Source organism: Anguilla anguilla, chromosome 11 (assembly GCF_013347855.1).
Source record: "Anguilla anguilla isolate fAngAng1 chromosome 11, fAngAng1.pri, whole genome shotgun sequence".
NCBI lineage: Eukaryota > Metazoa > Chordata > Actinopteri > Anguilliformes > Anguillidae > Anguilla > Anguilla anguilla.
Genome location: NC_049211.1, coordinates 21,151,358 through 21,172,875, shown reverse-complemented (window position 1 = coordinate 21,172,875; position 21,518 = coordinate 21,151,358). Strand labels below are relative to the sequence as shown.

The 21,518-nt window shown below is 45.8% G+C and overlaps 1 protein-coding gene across 2 annotated transcripts in view; it reads right to left on the bottom strand.

Annotated features, from left to right (window-relative positions):
* The window catches only part of zbtb46 (zinc finger and BTB domain containing 46), a 49,984-nt gene that overhangs the window by 18,194 nt on the left and 10,272 nt on the right, over positions 1–21,518 (bottom strand). For both annotated transcript variants that reach the window (XM_035381519.1, XM_035381520.1), the window contains exon 2: positions 14,711–15,690. In XM_035381519.1, the coding sequence (XP_035237410.1) occupies positions 14,711–15,653 (943 nt within the window). In that variant the 5' untranslated portion in view covers positions 15,654–15,690. The remainder of the gene's footprint in view (positions 1–14,710; positions 15,691–21,518) is intronic.

Here is a 21,518-nt window from a genome sequence, read left to right as displayed (position 1 = left end):
CTGCTTCAGAAATGAGCAGAAGACTAATTGCTGCTCAGCGGCGTTGAGGTGAGGGGCCTGGAATGATTGGGCTGGCCAGCCCACAGGTTCAGAAGCAACACAAATGGGGAAACGCAACAGGCTCCTTGCCAACCTGATCCTGGCAGCTACTGTATTGGTCTTAGGCTGAAATATCAGTTTCGTGTGCTTGTGTGCCTGCCCATGGAAAAGCCAAAAAAACTGCCAGATGCGATTTGTTAGGGTGGACTGTTAATCGTGTCAGATATTAAGGCTGAGAGGAGGAAGAATGAAAAAAAAAAACAGCACGCGTAAACCGTCAAATTCCATGAAGAGAGAATGTGCGAGCTGGGAAGGGTGTGAGCTTTGTGTGGATTCAGATGGCATATGGATGTACGCGCAGGCGTACACACACACGGTAAAGTTAATTAAGATGGGGGAGCAGGGGTTGTAGTTGGGGGCACAGCGTGGAGGAATTCATTAAAGCCACCCACCTCTCACCAGCGGGCTGGAGACACACAGTCAATCAATAAAGTAGATCAGATTTTTTTCCCTGACAAAAGAACGACAGACAAAAAAAAAAAGTAAAGCAAAAAAGAAACTCAACCTCGAACCCCCATCCACTCAGCCTACCCACGTGATTAAAGAACCCTCATTCTGTATGCAGACCAGCGTCTCCACCAAATTCCATGAAATGGAGGGGCAAACAATGGTCTCAATATATTTCACACATAAAATATCATATATATATTGCTTAATAAGTGCATTTTAAACAACCAGTACAAAAATACTGTTTGCCTTATCGAAATCCTATTATCAATCTTGCTTTGTTTCTTTCTCGAAACAACAGGTCCGAATAATTTTTATTTCTCCTTCTGAAGAGATTCTCAGTTTAATTTGGTTTCCATGGCAGCCAGCCACCCTTGGCTTCAACATTTATGCTAAATAAAACCCCCTTTTAAGAGTAGACACAAATAGGCGGCTGCGCAGTGCAGGAGTTGGGGGGAACGGTGGTGCGCTGCTTCATGTGGGAGGCTGTGGTGTATGACTGTACATTAAAGCGAAATAAAAAAAGGAGGGAGGTGAAGCGATGCGTGGCCCCCTCCCCCCCGCTCCCCTCCGAGCGGGGAGGGAGGGAGTGAGGTCAGTTAACAGGGTCCGACCTCTGTGACCTTTTGTTCTCCAGCTGTAGGAGTCGAGCGCCCCTCCCTGAACGAAACTCAACACTCTCTTTGTCTGAGGGAGTTTCGGGGTGTCCCTGGACAATCTCTCGCTTCTCAGAAATATCAGGTTTTAAAGGCAAACGAACACTGTAAACCGGGGAAGGAGCATCAGATACAATCAAACCCCCCCACCCCCATGCCCCGCCCCTACTGCTCGCTCTCATGCCCACCCACTTTCAGCACGGGAGAGCAGGACCAACCAAACCCTCCTTTCCCCCGATTCACATCACAGCTGATGAACACTACAAGGAAACTCACATCTGCACATCTGCACATCACATACAGTAAGCTAGGGATCCTTAGTGTCCTCGGCAAGTCACTATCCTGTGAGGTGCTACAAATTTAAAATAGCTCCTAGAAGGGTATAGAGCACATCTGCCTATCACAGAATAGGTTTGTAGTGTGGGCTCCTGTACCGAGAACGTTCAAGAGAGGTGGTCTGTACACACTAACATGATGGAGATAGCTAGCACATGCAAGTCACACTGAGTCCCAAACTGTGAGACCTGCTCGTGTGCCATATCCAGGCTTGTACTGAACCACAGGTGACAGGGACTGTCCTTCGAACGAACATCAAAATAATCTGAACAAACTGTGAGCTTCATCAAAGGCAAAAAATGCTAATTCCACGACAAACACGACAGGACAACACAGTCACTGAAATGTAGGGCACATGAGAGAAACAGTCTGTGGGAATGGAGCAGCTCGCGAATACGGTGCGTACAGTAAACAAAAATGTGTTCAATCGTGTGTGTTTGTGTGTTGGGGGAGGAGGGGGGCAAGAATTTGATACTGGAGATGCAGCATAACTGTGGAACACTGGTGAATACTCCTGGCATTTTAGGGTAATCTTAGCACCTGTCTGTCACTTTTGAATACAACAAAAAAGATTCGAGAAGAGTGTGCGTACGCATATTCGAGTAAGCGTGTATGTGAGTGTGTGAGTGTATGTGAGTGTGCGAGCGAGTATGTATGTGCGAGCATGTATTTATGTGAGTGAGCGTGTGTGTATGTGAGTGTGTGAGCGTGTGTATGAGTGTGTGACTGTGTGTGTATGTGAGCATGTCTATGAGTGTGTGAGTGAGTGTGTATGTGAGTGTGCGAGCATGTGTGTACAGTATGTGTGTATGTGAGCATGTGAGCATGTGTGTACAGTATGTGTGTATGTGAGTGTGCGAGCTTGTGTGTACAGTATGTGTGTATGTGAGTGTGCGAGCATGTGTGTACAGTATGTGTGTATGTGAGCATGTGAGCATGTGCGTACAGTATGTGTGTATGTGAGCATGTGATCATGTGTGTACAGTATGTGTGTATGTGAGTATGTGAGCATGTGTATGAGTGAGTGAGTGAGTGTGTGTGTGTGTGAGTGTGTGAGCGTGTGTATGAGTGCGTGAGTGCGTGTGTATTTGAGTGTGTGAGCATGCGTGACCTGAGCGGGAGGGAGGGAAGGTCGAACTTGCTTCCTCAGCACACCAAAGTTTGAAAGGGTAAAAAGTAATTTTCAAGAAAAGGGGGAGTGAAGCACTAAAAAAGCTCAAGAATTCAGAGGCAATTTAAAAGCAGTGTGGGAGAGGAGAATGAAAAAAATGCTGGGTTAAAAAAAGGAGGGAGGATGGAAAGTAAAAGAGAGGTTGTTATTCCTCTCTCTCTTCCCTCTCCCTCATTCTCTCTCTCTCCCTCTCTGTTGTTTTTAGGGACTAACCGGGCCACAACCTCCACGGAGAGAGATAGGCAGGAGAGGGAGGGCACGAATAAATCAAACAGACCCTGAAGGCTGGAAGGAGGGAGGAGAAGAGCTAAGAGAGAGGAGAGAGAGGACAGAGAGGGGGGAAGAGAGAGAGAGAGAGAGAAAGAGAGAGACAGAGAGAGAGGTGGGGGGGTTGGAGGATTGCAGGGCTCAAGGTAATCTGGGGAGTTAATGCAGCTTAGCAGAGCAGGACTGCGAACAGTGTGGAGGGGAGGGTGGGGGGGGAGAGGGGGAGGAGAGCGGAGTGAGTGCCTGGGGAAAATGGAATGCAGGGTGGGGAAGAGAAGCAAACACGCAGAGCTTTGTGCTAAAAGCAGGCTCAGGGGAGGGTGGAACTGCTTTAAATCCAGGGTGGAGCCCAGAAATCAGGGTTTAAAGAGCATGCAACACACTGTCCATTTTTAGTCATCATGTTGACTCGTTTGTAAAAATACTAAACTAATCACAATCGATCTTAGGTGCTCCCTCCCATCTCCCCGCTCCGAAACGTTCGCCAAGCAAGCCACCCATAACGCCTTCCTGTGATGATTAGGGCTTCACTGTGTCTGCTGGAAAACTCCTACAGGACTGCGTGGTGGAGATGTGGGCGATTTTTTTTCCCTTCCACATGTCCATTGTCACATCGCAGAAGAATTGCATCAGAACGCCCATGTCCCTGTATCCTTGGCAACTTCCTTCTCGAACACATTTAACATGGAGAAATAAAGAATGAGACGGTCTGGAAGGATCTATCTCAAACAATACAGCACAGTTGACGCGTCCTTTTCTGAGTGTTCCCAGTCCTCAAACGACCCCACGCACATGCACACGTACGCACACGCACAGGCAAGCCCCTCTGAGTGGCCATTCCTTGACCACACACTGATAATCTAAGGACTCCAATGAATGACAATTGACAATGACAATTACTTGTCTGAATCTGATGTCAGTACAGTGGCAATTTTAAAAGTCCAGATCAAGCCAACGTACTGTAAGATATGGAAGTAATGGCATCAGCTTGAGCTGTTAAAATAGACTCTTTTTTTAACTTAACCATCGTGCAATTGAATTTAAAGGACCGAGGTGGTAATATGTGTGCCTAAGCGATTCTGAAAAGTATAAATAGGCGAGGGAAAGGGTGGCGGGAAATCAGAGGAGGGAAAGGGTGGCGGAAAGCGGAATCTACCCCAGGGTTCTTTTTTCTCTTGCCAGAGGAGCTGGGTAATTGAAATTAATTGCGTACGACCAAATCAGCCGAACCATCGCAAATTAAAGAGGTCCCCTCCCCCAGAGTCACTGGACAGCTCGTGTCACAGTTACAGCCTCTTATTTAAGGTTACAAAAGTGTCACTTCCATTTACCCGAATGCAGGAGAAAGCGCATGCTCAGGCTGCTGTGTAGGCCCAGTGCAGCATTTAGCCCGTCCCTGTTAAAGGCTCTGTGCGGAATGAGCTAGAAGGAACCAACTCAAGTTGGACCGACCTCCCTCAGAAGAATGCCAAGGGCTCATCTCTTCTGCTGCCTCTCATTAGACCCGGGTAAATGAGAGGGGGAGACAGAGATAGAGGGGAAAGATAGACAGAGAGAGAGAAAGAGAGAGCAAGAGGGAGAGAAGAGAGGAGGAGAGAGTCGGAGAGACAGAGGGATAGAGAAAAGAAAGAGGGAGAGAGGGGGAGTAGGAAAGGGAGGGGGAGGGGAGCGCGAGGAGCTGGTGATAAACACACAATAACCGAACAAAAGTATAATTTGGGAGTGGAGGAAGGAGGCTCGGCTGCTTCCTCAGTTGGAAAGAGGAATGTGGAACGGGCGGATTTGAATCTCCCTGAATGAATTCTGGGGGTGGCGTACGCGATGCAGGCCAGACAGGAATCTGTCACCCCCACAGACACTGGCTCCACTTATCAGGGCCGAGAGCAGGGGCTGGGTGGCTCGGCCTATCATTTCCCTCCTCCGACAGCGCCAGCGGGAGGGAGAAACACCAGCGCTAAGCAAAACAAAAATGACACCCAGGAGAGGCTTGTGGGACAAACCTTGAGGTGGACCCTTCTGAGGTCTGGGAATTCTGTGTAGGCGAAGGCCTAACCAGTACAACCGGGTAGCCCAAAAAACAACAGAATGGAAAAAAAAAACAGAATGGAAAAAAAACCATTAAAAAAACAAAACAAAGCTCAGCAACCTTCGCCAGCGAGCGCCCCCGGTTTCTGCCCCCCTTCCACCCACAGCGTCCGCAGCGTTTCTGGAACCTAGCGCCCCTGACGAAAGCCGAGCGGCGCGTTGCTCAGGTAGCGCACGAGCGCGCTCCCCTTCCTGGCGCTGAGGCCTGCGAAAGGCCCCGCCTCGGGCTGCCCCGGAGTGGGCGAGAGGGCACGGAGCATCGCGCGCCCGTCTCCAGGCGCTTGGCCGCTCGCCCACCAGCACGTCTTCGCCGAGGGCCCGATTGTTCCGAGCCGCTCGGCGGCCGGGGGAACGGAGGGCCAGGCGAAATCTGGGGATGAGCCCAGCCGCGCAGAAGGGCCAGGCCGCTGCACAAGTGGGTGGGAGTTTTCTTCTTTTCTTATACACAATACCTTCGAGGGGGAAAAGGCTTGTGAATTTCCTGTCATTTTCTCAGAAAAGCAGGACACGTTTTTTTTCTTTTCTTTTTTTAAATTTTTTTTTTAACCAAGCCAAAAAAACACGTATGTGTGTTGGGTATATGATAAAACATAACATTTTCCTCTCAATGAAAAGCACATTGTCCATCTCTTTCATTTTTGCTTAAATGTTTAAGGGAGTGGGTAGGGGGTAAGGCCTAAGAGATCTGCACAGCGCAACCAAATTACTACGAGCAGAGGAGCTGATGACAAGTGGGTTGAATTAAGGATAGGATTCTAAATCCTGCCTTGAGACACCTCTTTCCAACACTCTCGCTGAGAATGACACATAAGTCACTAGTGGCTCACAAAAGGCTCCGGTCTGGATCTGAGCAGGCCCACAAGTGAATGTGACAATATTGAGAACTCAGGACCAGTGGAGTTTGTCCAACAATTATCTCAGATTCATGCTGGCTTCACTCTCTCTCACTCTCTTTCTGTCTCAAATTAACACGCACACACACACCCATGTGAGTACACACATGCGCACATACGCACACACACAAATGCGCATACACACATACGCACACACACGCACACAGGAACACACACAGACCTCATGGGGGTTCCTTCACTTCTACCTGTTCAGCCAACATGGCCCTATGCATGTCACATGAGAAGGACAGCCCCTTCCCTCCAGTCTACCAGATGAGTGAAACAAAAACTGACATGAAGAATTGACGGCAGGCGAGGGGACAAATGAAATAAAAGGACATAGTGTGGCTTTTAGGACACCCCTCAGTCCTCACCCATAGCGCACCGCCCTCCTTCTCTTCCATTCCAGCACTTCACTGCTTTCCCCCCCCGCTGTTCCCTTGGCAAAGTTGTCTGTGTCTTTAACCAGCCTTTTTTTCCCTTCAGATTGAGGGAGGAGGTGTTGTTATGGGGTGGTGGGGGGGGGGTGACGGTGGTGGTGGTGTTGGGGAGGGGGGGTTATGCGGGTGGGCGAATGTGTCAAAGCAAGAGAGATTTGCCCTAGAGCTGGAACCCTCCCACAGTACAATTCTCTAACTCGGCAAACCCGACACACCCAAAGGGCTATAGACCTCCACATCCTGTAAGGGCAGCCGTTTATCCAAACACACTGCCTCTTCCTTCTGGCTCTCCCTCCATACTTACACTGGAGCGGCTGCACCCCCCCTTCCCCCCCAACCCTGCCCCCCTCAAAGAAAAGGCAAAAGAGAAAACATGTGGATACTATACGAGGACTACAGATTCAAAAAATACTACACAAAAATAAAGAACAATCTTTAAAAACGTCCTTTCAGTAGATAAGGAGACCCGTGACATTTTTACATTTTTAAATGCTCACCACGCTGAACGCTGTTTTCAGTAAACAGCCCACTGCTCTGGGGGGTGGGGTTTGCTCAAGAGCCCATAGAAACAGTGAAATGAACAATGAAAACCCAAATTAAATCATGTTACAAAGCACTCATAATCCCTCCATACCCTTTTGCTTCTCATTTAATATCTGCTCTGTATAGGAGACGTCTATGATTCTGATCAATTTCACGGTGATTAGGAGACGTGAAAGGCACAATGGCCTAGGCTATGGCTCTGATGGTCTTACCCAATTACCAATGCTGAATCACTCAGAGATTTATTCCATACAACTTGTGAAAATGAGACTGGATCCCTGACATGCTTCAAAATTCAACACTGATTTTACTGACTGGGTAAAATACCCACAATTCAATTTTGGTCACGATTAAAGAGGATTTGATTTAAACTGTAGATGCAGATTAACCAATCTTGTTTGATTATAGCCCTGGTTAAATTTAACTAACAAAACATCTGGATCTGTAACACTAGAGGGAAAAATAATGCATTCAAAGACAAAAACAATTGCAAGTGTTCAGCCTGGCAAATCTCTTAAAGGGGTTCAGTGTAATGTGAACATAAATTATTTTCACACACGGTAAAAAATAGAAATAAAACAAAATTGAGGATAAACTGAATTGGGGTGGGACCCTGATATTTTTGAACACCCCATTGTTTTTGCACGTAATGGGGCTTTCCTGCCAACTAGATTGTGAGGCGACCTGTTCCTTATTCATGTGCTTTTTTCCATTATCACGGGTAAATGTTCAACTGCTGTTACCCCTGTGCCAACAGGACATCCTGTTACAGCACCTCCTGGGTAGAATTTCAAAAATAAGAAATCAATAAGGACTGGGAGAGGCCTGCACTGGGCAGATACAAGCACTGGAGAGTGGGGAGGGGGTGGGTGATCTTTACCCCCAAACCTCCACTATGTTCCACTAGCATTTTGTTCAAGGGGGTGTTTCTTTTGCCTTTTTGGAAAATGACATCACCAGCAGTGAAGAGGGGGTTTTTCCTGTCTAACGTTTGTTGAAAGCAAGGGGGGCTAAAAATAAACCAGGTGTCAGTTATTTGGAACTGAAATGGGGTGGAGTGGGGGGGGGTTTATACATCAGTGAGATAAAACAGTGCATAGCACATGCCATTTTATCCACACGCAGAAGTGGAGAAAGGGAAGATTCAAAGGAGAGGGATGAGGGGTTTGTAGCCGCTGCTCAAATGTCAGGATGAAATAATGTGAAAAATAATGGTGGCAGCAGTGAAATCCATGGGAGTCGTGGTGATAACAGGACACTGGAGAGTTGCTGGGCAAAGAGACAGGGAGCACAGGAGAGACAGAAAATAGGAGCTGCCCAAAACGACGACTATCCGCAGAACAAACACCCATTCTGACCCTTTCAGGGGCAACACAAAAACTGGAGGGGGACAAGGGGGTAAGAAGGGCTAGAAAGGTCATTATGGTGGGATAACAACTCTAAACACCCCCCTGCCCGCCTAATGGAAAATAAAGTGTAGCAGATGGAGGGAAAGAAAAAAAAAAGACAGAGAGAAAGACATTGAGGGAGATCATCGTCGGTACCCTCAAGAGAGAGACAGAGGAAGAACTCAGATCTTGGGGAGCAGTCAGCCATGAAAAAGGGGTTAAAAATTAAGCCTTGCTTTTGAAATATTAAATCTATTTTGGTTTTAATGGAGTAGGAGTATATTAGGAGGAAATACGAAAGTAGATTATTAAACTGGGAAAAAAGGAGGAAAAGAGAGAGAGAGAGGTGAGTGGGGTGATGGGGTTGAAATATGTTCTTGGTGTTTTAAATATTAAACCTATTTCAAGTTTAATGAAGTGCAAATACTATAGGGAGGTTCTTAACTAGAATATTAAAAGGAAGGGGTTGAAAGGGGGCTCATATTCATTATTTCAAGCATTCACCTTTAGACTGTGGAGACTTCATTTTGGGAGAAGAGAAAAGGGAAGGAAGAAAAGTTGAGCAGGAAAATTGCTGCAGTTTTAGAGATGACGCTGCTGCCCAGGTTATACTCTGAACCCCAACCCTAACCCACCCTCACCCCAACAACACACCCACACACAGACACACACATGCACACCACACACCCACGCACACACCCACGCACATACGCACAACGCCTGAGCATCTCTGGGCTGAGGTAAACTTGAGGTGACAGCATGCTGCACACCAAACACATGCCAACAGAAAACCTCTCACTGTTTGATCTGCTGCATTCTGTTATGCAATTAGCCTGTATACCCACATCACAGAATAATGTACACTAAGACTTGAGGACTGTATGTATGCATGCCAAATTTGTGATGACTCAGAAAAATATGAAGGCAACAACAACAAAACAATTAACGAGAGGGATGGTCACATCAGTTTTTCATATTCAACTGCTAATCACAGCAAAAACAATTTGCAGTCATTTTTGGCTTTCTGTGTGTCACTTGTAATAGTGAACCGTTGGCACAAAATTAAAAACAATTGGGGGCTGCCTCGGACATACTGGGTTTAGAGTAAGGCTACATTTATACCCTGATTCCAATTCAGACCCAAATAAAAAGCTAATTAAATTGAGGAGCACAGACGTACTGGGGCTGTTCCCATTCAGCAAACAGTAATGTACCAGACAGATAATTAAACCCCTTTCACAGACATTCTATGTGAATATCTGATTCACAGATGACATTGGACGGAACACAGTTCGGCCAGGGTGGAATTTAGAGAATGAATTCTTCACAAGGACGGCCAATTTCCACCCTTGGTCTGGCGTAAATGGCTCAGAGCCTTTTAAAACTTCCACAAAGAAACCTGATGCTGGAGGTCAGACACATCAGAAAGACTGAAACCAGGCATAAGAAAATATGAAATGCTCAGAAAAGACTGAAAAAGGTGAGAATTTATGACTTTTCACATAGACCGTTTATAATGTCTGCTTGGTCAAAATGGAAAAACCCAAGTGGTGATTTTTTTTCTCATTATCTTGATGAAGATAGCTCTACTTTCCAAATGGCTGCGTCACATTGTCCATCTAGAGATCATTAATGAAATCCCCCTTCTAACCCAAAAGGTCACAGTCTGGGTTTCCCCCAAAATTCATCACAGTGACAAGTAGGTGACAGGGCACCAAGATGAAAGAAGTCTGCTTTTTTAGGCTAATCAAATTATGAATATATTTTTTTAGAAACTCGCAGATCAATCCTTAAATCATACTGGCAACAGTGCTTGAGGTGTGAAATAATTAGATATTGCATAATGGTAATTCTGTCTCATGAATCTCTTGCCTCATGGACATGTTTACCCAGGACAAGCTTACTCATAGATGAACAAATGTTTTAGACTCTTCAAAAAGAAATGATCAGTTTTAAGTAGTCTGGACAAAACACCGGTCAAACAGCCATGTTTAGAAACAACCTGTGCTACTTTACATTGAAATTGGGCAAAGTAACTGACTCTTTGTTTGAGGTGTGACAGCACATAATATTTCACCAAAGACTACTCTGTACATGTCACTGAAATGGCCTGAAGGGAAGGAGAGTACGGTATACTGAAACTGAGCGGGGCTTTATTATTTCGGCAGCTCACAGTATCTATTGCTCAATATGACGTTGCAGCTGAAACAGGGAAAGTGACAAAAATAATTTTCTTTTCAACGCACATGGAAGGTGCTTTAGTTTAACAGAATCACAATGCAGAAACGCAATGTGTCCACACAGTACAAAGCACACTTATCATCCACATATTTACGTACCAGTGTACAAAGCCTTGAATATTTTCAAATGAAAAAACAGCATGTAATGAGGTTAATGACTGCAAATTTGAGATTGAATGGTACTCCAGGTAGAGTACATCGACACACAGATGCACATTCTCCACCATACAAATACAAACAATGGGGTACACACACACGCGTGCGCACACACACACACACACACACACACACACACACACCTACCCTAAAGCAAAGCTGTAGTTCTGACTGGCAACGTTCACGTCGGTTGCATGGAGCTGGATGCCGCTTGTACAGCAACACATTTTCAACAAGGGCTTGAAAATTCCTCAAAGACACCTCAATTTTTCAATGATTTACTCGTGAAATTAAGTTATTAAAAATAATTTTTCATGTTGAAATTTGCCTGTCCGCATATTTTTGCGAAAAATAAAAAAGGAAATGTGGAGTTGTTGCGGCTATTTCAAGAGATGCACAGTGGTTTTATGTATTATACATTCATTGTTTAATTATATTACCCCTATAGATCCAGACCTGAATTCATACATACACCCATACTTAAATATAAGAATATTAACTACATGTTGCAATGCTTTAGAAAAATAACAGCCTAGGGTTACTGTAAATATTTGCTTCAATAAGACCCCAGCAGGCAGCCTCCAGGGCATATCCAGCTCACAAAGGGTTAAAATTGTGTCATATATACTACTATCCCAGACCTGTAGTTGCACAGCTAACAGCTGTTTTAAAATAAAATGTTGCAACATTGTGCTGAAAGTACGGAAGCTGGGAATATGAGACCTAAACTTAATGTTACAGGCAGGATCTAACAAGTTTTAAAAATCTGGTTTCCGATAGACATGCACCAAAATCACAGATGCAAGAATGAATGAACTGTCTGCCATTGATAAGCAGCACATGTCTCGCTGAACGCACAATCATGGTGTAAAGAGTAGCGCAGGTCGCTGGGTAAGTGCAGGAGCCCCGGTCCAGTTTTCAACAACCAAGAAAATGCTTGACCCTACGTTACAGCACGTCCTGTTACTCCATTAAGCATTCATTCCAAAAACGATGCTAAGTACCAACAGTAGCAAGTTTAGCAGCCTTTCACATTGTGAGTATGTTTCCAATGCAGGGCTACTCGCCCTCGGCCCTGTAATGCCGTTATGTCTACTTTACTACCAGCTCGCCATTCATTGCAACTACCACACTGAACTAATAATAAGTTCTGATTGAGCCATATTAGCCTTCATCCCAAGTGCTGGTGATGTACAAAGCTGAAAAACGTGAATCCACGTGCCTCCAGGACCTGAGCTTCAGCTACAGCCACACAGCATACATTCACTGACTGGCCTTTTGGAAGAGTCTCCAACAGCAAAGAATCACCTGCACAGGAGACCGCTACAAAGCAGCTTTCCAGAACCTCATCACAATGGCTTTAGCTCCAAACACATTAATGCTAACCTGTCTCCCACACCAAAGCTAATCTGAGACCAGCGGTCCACTATATGACAGCCGCAATTGCGACACTGTTTCTGTTCCAGAATTGGGCAGCTAATGCAATTTTGGGCTAGGTCCATGAGGACTGTGAGGCTACTGAATAAATTTCTCTCCTGATAGGGTAGAAATAGCAAAGTAACCACACAGCAATCAAGGCAAGCTGGCCAATTATGGAAAGCGTAAATGGTTGCATGGCAACAACGGAAGCAGTGAAAGAGACACCACAGAATACAATAGGATGCAACTACAAAATTTGCCCAGTGGTGTGTGCAAATTCTTCCTTAATCAAGATCAAATACAACAGCTTGTTTTAAGACATCCAAAAACGCTGTCCTTGAATCAGTGTTAGAACACTTGTGAAGCAATTAATATCATTTTCAGACGTGGTGTGTGACTCAAGTCTCCCTGAACAAGGAACAGGGGTTTCCAATCTTATCCAAAAAGAGCTAGAGTGGGTGATGGTTATTGTTTTAGCCCAGCAGTATGGTCTTGATTGAGGACCATGACTAGTTATTTAGTTGAATGAGGTGTCATACTGCTGGGCTAAAACAAAACCTGCCCCCACACCGGCCCTTTTCAGATAAGATCTGACACCCCTGCCGTGGATGATCATTGACCACAGTTCCACCCAAAAAAGGTGCTGCTTTCACACGTCCGTCCGAGCAGGAAAAAACCAACAAAAAAGCCACAGAAAGACACACCTCTGCTAGCAGGAGCAGAAAAAATGACTTGATGAGGCCAAACCCATGCCATGAAATCAGGACCCAACTCCACTGTAAAATGGATCAGGGAAATGCCACCATTTGTTGTCATCAACGTTGAGTCTATAACAGGATATCTCCTGTACCCTCTCTTTCAATCTGCTAAATGGCTCCAAAAGCATTAGCTTTGTGAAACCATTAAACACCCATACTGTGGCTAGTGTTTGAGGGTAGGTCATCACTATGTTTACCATTAGGAACCTTAGTGGATGTCCTGGTTAAGAAAACAGTGAAATACTGGCAGCATGAAATGGACAGAGGCTGCTTCTCTCTGGCTGTTGAGCCTTTATTGGGTTTTATGTTGCCTATTGCCCTGATCTTATTTTGGAATTTTTCCAGTTCTATTTATGCTGTATTGCTTTTTTAGTGTTTGTCCTTGTTTGGTGTGTATGTACAGAATGTCTTCAGTTTTCTTCAGTGTAGACTATTTTCTGAGTGTAGTCTATCTGTGTCTGTGTTCGTGTAGGCATGTTTCTTCAATACAGGTAAAACATGTAAAATGATCATTTTTTAAAACCTGGCTGGCTCTACACACTGTTCCGGGGACGTGTTGTAAACCCCACGGGGACACACCTCCATCACTGAGTGAGAATGCTTCTTTAATCCATGCTATGACCCAGGTCAATTTAATTATCCTGTTTTCTTAAAGTGCATGTGCCAATTTCGCAGCCAACTCCTTTAATACCCATGAGATTATCATTGCCTGAGATTTAATGATCTACCTACCAGTGCCAGCTGTAGCAGCAGTCAGGTTTGGATTTTTAGTATTTTTTTTTATGACTTCACAACTCTCAAATAAATTTTCCAGTCCAGTTTTTGAAGCATCAGACATTTTTAGAGGAATATACACCACATCAAGCTCCAGGTACAAACAAGCATACGGTTCAACGACCCTGTCCTTACACCTGCTTCTCTACAGCAGACTCGATGCACTTCCTTCCTTCTTGTCACACAGAGCTGCATCTCAGACTGATTAGCATACAACCAGCAGCCCACAGTACCGTCCGAGTGTGCGCTTACACCTCTGGCAGTCCGCTCTTATCAAACACAACTGTCATTACCCTTCCATGTCCGGCTGAAGAACCTACCCAACTGAACCATTGTGCCAAGGACCCTGAGAGGGCACCCTTGGGCCTGCTCTGGACTCTGCCTGTCTCAGATTCTTTAACAGACCTGATCTCCTCTCAGCTTTACTGCTGGCTGAGTCACTGACCCTCATCATCTTATATCTCCATTAAATCTTCTGTAAACCCATTAAAGCACAAACTATTTTTGCCAGGGAAAATCTCATTTTGATAGAATAATAATAATAATAATAATAATGTTTATATTACATCTCCCAAAATATGTCTCCATTTTCAAATAAGGAGAGACGAGGCATGATTCTACTTTGGTGCTATTAAATGAATGGCACAACCCTAGTTTAAAACAGTGTGTTAGGCTATACTTTACTGACAGCCAAGAAGCTAATTCTGTGTACACATCCATTGTGTAAACAGTGCTCTGATCTGGCTCCTGTACAGCTCACCCAAAATACAAAAGAAAAAACCATGGCGGACAAAATTAAATCGCAATGTTCAATCAAGGTGAACATAATTCTCTCAAGCCTGTTCAAATACCTGTATTTTGTACGAAATCATCACAGGGTGACACGCAGGCTTATCTGATCCAAAAAAACAATGAAGCGACAAGATAAGATGGGCTCAAAGGCCTGTCCTTCTCTTCATACTTCTCGTTTTGATATTAGCTGCGCTACGTATGGGCTAACAGGCAGTGAGCAGAGCAGTGACGGGCTGCAGGCCCTACCTGGAATGTCCTGGTTGTTGTAGCTCCAGCCCGACGCGGAGAGGACGGAGGGCAACGGCGAGCCCGTCCGGCTGTCGCCCTCGGCCTGCGGCGTGATGTGGCGCACCGTGTCCTTGTTTTTGCGGTTCTTCCGTCGCCCGGAGCCCGAGGGCTGCCAGCTCTCCCCGCCGCCCTGCTCCGCCAGAGCGCTCTGGCCGCCGCCGGCCGGCCCGTCCTTAAAGTTTGAGGGGGAGACCTGCTCCTCTTTGACCTGAACGGAGCGGAAGTCCCCGGGCCAGAGGGCCTGCGAGGAGACGTCCTCCTGGCTCTCGTGGCTTTTGGGCTCCTGGTCCTCCTTGCCGTAGTTGCTGCCGCCCTCGTGGCAGCTGGCGATGGCCGAGTCGCCCGAGGAGTTGGCGGGGCTGGTGCGGCGTGCCAGCCAGGGCGAGGAGCTGCGGCCCAGCATCATGGACGCCAGGGCCTCGGCCCCGCCCGCGCCGGCCCCGCCCACGGCCGCCGCACCCATCTCAAAGTCCGCCAGCTCGTCGGCCAGCTCGGAGCGGATGCTGATGTCCAGGGCGGCCTTGATGAAGTTGTGGCAGGCCTGCACGATGTCGGTCATCTGCAGGTAGCTGGCGGCCGACATCACCTCGATCACGTTCTTGCTGGTGAGGGCCAGGTGGGCTGAGTACATGAAGTCCAGGATGGTCTTGAAGCCCTGCGCCGTGACGATGTCCAGGTGCGTGATGGTGGCCTGCTGCTCCGAGCCCTTCTTCACCTGGCAGTAGAGGGTCTTGAAGTAGCGGCTGCTGCCCAGCAGCACGTTCTTGTGCGCCTTGAAGATCTTGCCCTCCACGATGACGCAGACATCGCACAGGATTCCGTGCTGCCGCTGCTCGTTCAGCTCCCGCAGGAGCTGCCGGTAGTGGGACGTGATCTCCATGTCTTCCTTCCTGTTATTCATTTGACAATCTGGGTGGGTTTCTGCTCCTGACGAGGTTCTGGAAAGACACAAACAGACCTATTCAACTGTGAGGCTCGGAGGCAGCGCCCTCCCCGCTTCAGGCGCTGTCTAGACCTTAGATCAAGAGGCCCTTATTTTCAGCAACACTTGTTCATGACAAAATAACACAATGACGGCTGTCTGCGGTTTAAAAAAAGGAAGAAAATTATCCTGTTTAATGGTTGTTGCTGGTCATGGCTTAGAAAAAAAATCATTAATTTGCGTATCTACAACCTGGCATATTATATCTCTCCCTAGAGAGGTACCGTACTTGTCTGCCTGTTGGTCAGCCGCCATTCTATTCTCTCCCTGAAATGAATTGTTTATTTGGGAGCCCTGTTTCCAACTGAACGCTCCAGTACCTGATGGATAATAATTAAATGTAACAATTTAACAGAAAATCCAATGGTTTAAAGAACACTCAATCTCCAGAGGGGGTTTTGCTTTCCTCAAAATAAACCCAGCAGTTAAATACATAACACAACAAAATACAGCAATCTTTTCTATATCAAATGCAATGAGCTGAATTGGATGTTATCCAGGGACAATGCTACTCATTGTCTAGCAAGTGCTCACAGGTAAACTTGCAGAAAGACAGATTAAAAACCTTGCCGTGCTGGAATCCGACCAGAGAAAAAGAATAGGGGCAGTGGCGTGCCGAAAGAAGAACTTTAAACGGAATGACATCACGCAAAAGTAATGAAATAAACATCACGCCTCTTTGTTCCGCACAGCCCAGCCTTATCAAGCGGACTACACTGCATTAGCCGGAGCATTACCGCCGATGCCGTCCCTGTTAAACTAAATCATTAGGACGCGGAGTGTTACCAAACGGAGCTCTGATTTGTTTTTAAAGCGCACACGCTGTCAGGTCCCATTGCGGATAATGGAGGGAGACAGCTCGAGTCTGCAGAAGTGACAGCAGCATTTGCTCCGGGGCCGGTACACTTCAGGTCATGTTTATAAAAGTTATTCTGAACCTGATGGCTTGTAAGATCAAATAAATCCACAGCATCTCCCATGTCTACTTGGACAGACACACCTTTTCTGAAAGACAACACGAGGAAAAGAACTAGTATGACAAGTAATGAATTTAAAAATTGTTGTGGTTAACCTTAATTCATAGCCTTATTATTATTATTATTATTATTATTTTAATTATTTATTATTTCATTGTTGTTTTTAAATCTGGCACGTTGCAATATGACACTGTTTCGGGGTGAAAACATGTTTGACTTGAAGACTGCTGCCAGTCATGTTTTCTTTGTTGTTCAAGTATTTGTAAAAAGAAGAAATGTTCGACTTTAACCTTCAGAAGCAGAAGGAATAGTTATCTCTTGGCGACAGAAATAATAGAAAGCCACAATCTTTTCAAACAAGACAACAGATTCGGTCCAGTCTTAGGGCACAATTGTTCAGTTCCATTTCTGCCATGAAAGGCCGTCTGCTTGTGTGCGCACCGTATAAGACTGGCTGACCAACACTTCCACCATCAAAGCCACTGCAAAAGCAAAGCACAACATCAATGGCTCTGAGGGCGAAATGACCCAGGTCCACTTCTTGCAGTTCACAGTACAAATGCACATTTAATGAGACAGGAGGTCTGCCTTGCTTTTACTTAATAAACATCGGCTGCTGCCGGACTATAAAGGTCAAAGGCTGACCATTATAAATCCAATAGATCCTACATGGCAATATGTACACGAAAAAAAACGAAAAAGTTCTAATCACCTAACACCTCTCCCTGTTCCTCGTGTGTATGGAACCGCTCCTGTTCTAGGTGATATCATGACTACTTACAGCCCAGGCAGTCTGCAGAAATGTTAGATGACGCAACAAATTGAAACAATGGGGGAAAAAACAGTTTGCCTGGGATGCAATGAAATATAAAGAAGGAACACTAATCAGATTTTCTGCATCAGTAGGACTAGAAAACCAAAGTTTAACTGCCCACACCCACACCCACACCCACACCCACACACACACACACACACACACACACACACACACACACACACAAAGAATCTCTTAATGGACCGAGTTGCCATATGACCCTGCTGAACCCAGCAGATCATTTGTCTAATTGGGTGTTTTAATTTCAGCTCTTTCTGAAGCCTGTGACCCGGCCTCCCCATGGGGTCTCTGGAGCTCTGAAGCTGCTCAGCATCCCTGCTGGGCCTCACACAATGCTCCGCATCAACACAACACTGACTCAAGCATGGCATTTACAAAGCAGGCCCATCCCTGATCGCCACAAAACCTCACAAAACTCCTGATAAAAATGATGGACATTATGTTCCTGAATTTCCAGTTAACCAGAACCACCTGCAACAAAGTGAAAAAAGGAGATTCCCCACTATCCGCTGAACGAAAAGACCGGATGGAAGAACAGGTCTTGGGTAAGTTTAACTCTGGACCTCCGCACTCGCTTTAATAGCGATTCGACAACTGTCTCATCCTCATTTATTCACCGGATCTCGTCATGAAAAGAAAGCCATTACTTCTGGACTGGGCGAGCGAAAGAATCGTCAAATGGGAGGAAGGCAGCCAGGCCGCTCGACACTCGGGGGCGCACTAAAGCATGCCACCAAAGCCTCAGCTCTGCGTCACCCGCGCAGTCCCAAATCCAACATGACTTCCCTCCCCCGACCACACAGCCCAGCTTCCGCTCATAGCCCGAGAGGAGGAAGGCTCATCAGCGGAAGGGCGAAGTTGAAGGCGGGGATTTTTCTCTCTTTTGTGTCGCTCGGCAGGGATGATGGCGTCTTGACCCGGATGAGCCGGGCAGACGGGGAGGCCCCTTAAGAACAGGCTGCGTCAATGTAATTCCCAGGCAGCCAATAATTTTAAAACAGCTTTCCTTCCACTCAACTGGGCATTGAGGCCATTATCCCAGGGTTAATCCTGAATCCACTGGCACTGGTAGCCTCGGGAGACGCAAGGTGGCGGCTGACCAGAAAGGAAAACGTGACAGCGTTCATTTGAGAGAGATACAGGACGGGAATGCCAAAGCGCCTCTCCTGCTCTCCCCCATTCGTTCTGGCGGGGACGGTTTTTGAGCCGCCTCATCCCGGCAGGAACTCAGAAATAAGACGGGCGCTCGCTTGCCGATAAGAGCGGATCACGGGGCTTATGGCGACTTGACCTCCCACGCCCTCCTGGAGGTGCAGCCCAAGCCCTGCCCTGTGAAGGAGGCTCCAGGGTCTCTGCTGAGCCCTGCCGGGTGGGGGCAGAAGCCCCGCTGTGCACCCAAGGGCACAGCGACCACACAGCCCTCTCACACGCCTTCCAAAACTCCTCTCTGCTCTGCTTACAATTACTCAACGAAGAGTTACTAGTGAAAGCCTCAAAATATCATACAAACACAATACTCCTGAGACTGTCTATTGTTATATCCACCTCAAAATGAATAAAACTGTATAAAAGCTACACAGTCATTCAGTCAACGAAAACAAAACACCTTTGATACCTCTTTGATGGCTGCAGCAGTGACCTGATTTCATCCTAATAGGCTCCCCTTCTTCCCTAATTCTTCTTCTTCCTCTTCTTGTGTCCGCAGAGGACTGGTGTACAAGGGCGGGCAGGCCGTCGCGTGCAAGCAGTGATTAAAATGTTAATGCAGAAAACACCTGCTGGTTGGTACAGATGCTCCACCGAGCGATCCGGTCGTGTGTCGAAGCCGTGTTTGATTCGACTACCTGCCAGGTTCCATCACTCGGGCAGCGTTTCTGCGCTCCACACAGGCTCTCAGCCCCCAGCCCCCCAGCCCAGCTCTCCAGTGGAGGCTTCCACAATGACAACCGGGGGCTTAGCCTAAATTCCGTCTCTATTAAAAGCTGTGAAATGCAAATAATGAAACATCTCATTACCACTGTGGGAAGAAAGAAAGGAGGGAGGGCATGTAAAGTATAAAAAATATCATGCACTCTTTGTGCAGCCAAATACGGTGCTCACCTGCAGGACAAACAGGTGTGCATTCTCCGAACCAAAGGAGGGGCTTCTAATGCAATGACATGTCCATATAGCCTCCAAAATGTACAAAGTGTGGAGCTGGAGAATCTCTTTGCGCATTCTACAGACTTCCCCTCAATCCTGCTCTGTCTTTAGTATGTGCATAACTAATTCAAGCAACAAAAGTACCTGTTTTAAGGGGCGACATAGCTCAGGAGGTAAGACCGATTGTCTGGCAGTCGGAGGGTTGCCGGTTCAAACCCCGCCCTGGGCGTGTCGAAGTGTCCTTGAGCAAGACACCTAACCCCTAACTGCTCTGGCGAATGAGAGGCATCAATTGTAAAGCGCTTTGGATAAAAGCGCTATATAAATGCAGTCCATTTACCATTTACCATTTAAGTGACTGCTAGCATTGAGAAAGGTGAAAAGAAAGGAAATGGCCAACATAACTTGGCAGGCCATTGGTGAGGGATTCTCAGTGCATTATTTGAAAGGCTGACTCAAAAACTATGGCTAGTTTGCAATTTATCAGCTATAGTTTCTTATTTTTTCCTCATGACAATCTGGCAAATTTACCTCAATTCAACTACATATCCAACAAACCAACTAAATTGTTAACATTCAGCACCATTCTGCTAACAGCCACAACAGATGTTGCAAGAAAACGGCAGAGATTGTTGACCCCTATTTATTAGTGGCAGAATTCTGCTAAAGAAGCGTGTGAAACATACAGCATAAATTGCACAATAAATAAATTAAAGCCCTACGGTATCTTGCGAACACTCAAGGATTCAGAAAAGAACTTAGCTTTCCCTGGTGTAGGCGAGCAATGGTACAGTACCTTATACTATTTATTTTCTCTTTCAATTTTGTCGATTTTCAGAGTCATGTGGCACACGGTTACTGCATGCTTCATTTTAACACATTTAAAATGAAAACAAACATTTTTTAAAATCAAGTTCAACCCTTGTCATTAAACATTGCCTCATTTGATTATTATTATTATTATTATTATTATTGTTATTATTATTATTACTATTATGTTTGCTTTATATTTGTGTTGCTAGAGCAAAAAGCAGACAAAGGCAGGCTGACAGATCTGATTTGATGAGACAGAATGATACATGATCTTTATTTTAGTGCACAAAGATGGCTTGTTCATCAATACCTGTATTGCAGTTTTTATTCAAAAGTTATAATCAAAAAAGGTCATTAATTTCCATGATGTTCAGTACAGTACTTTTTTGAAGACAGTAGGTGCTTACTATGGAAAGTACCAGAAGAGAGAATCCCCTGACTACTGGTACATGAGATATCCGCACACAGTAAAGTTGATCTATATGTACGCGGATGGTCCTATAATTGTAGTTTTTATATTTCATCTTAAAATTCCCCAGGTAAACCGTAGCAAAATTTCCTGACCTTTTTCATCTTCTGTCTGTGTATAACAAAAGGAGGCTTGTTTTAAAAACTCTAGTTCTCTTTAAAAGGTGGTTGTTAGCCTCCTTAAATTAAGGAACTGAAATAAACTTTGCAGATACCGTATACTTCTTGTGGGAGTTGTATTTCATGGGAAAGGTCGTGTAAAAACCCCAGTGCTCAGATGACAATGAAGTCATGTTCGCCTTTCTACCTAAAGCCGAAGTTACCATTCAAGTCAGTACAATTTCACAAACTGGGTTTAAATTCCAGACAAAACATTGGCCATCAGTGAACTTCTTTGTTTTGTGAAAGGGGAAATTGTCTGCCGGGGTCTGCTCACGCCAAGGACAAGTGGGTTTAAAATGAAAAAGGGCTCAAATTAGAAGCCAGGATGACAGGCAAATGCTCCGTCAGAGGGAGGCAAGTCGGCGCTGAGCACCGGTGACTGAAACC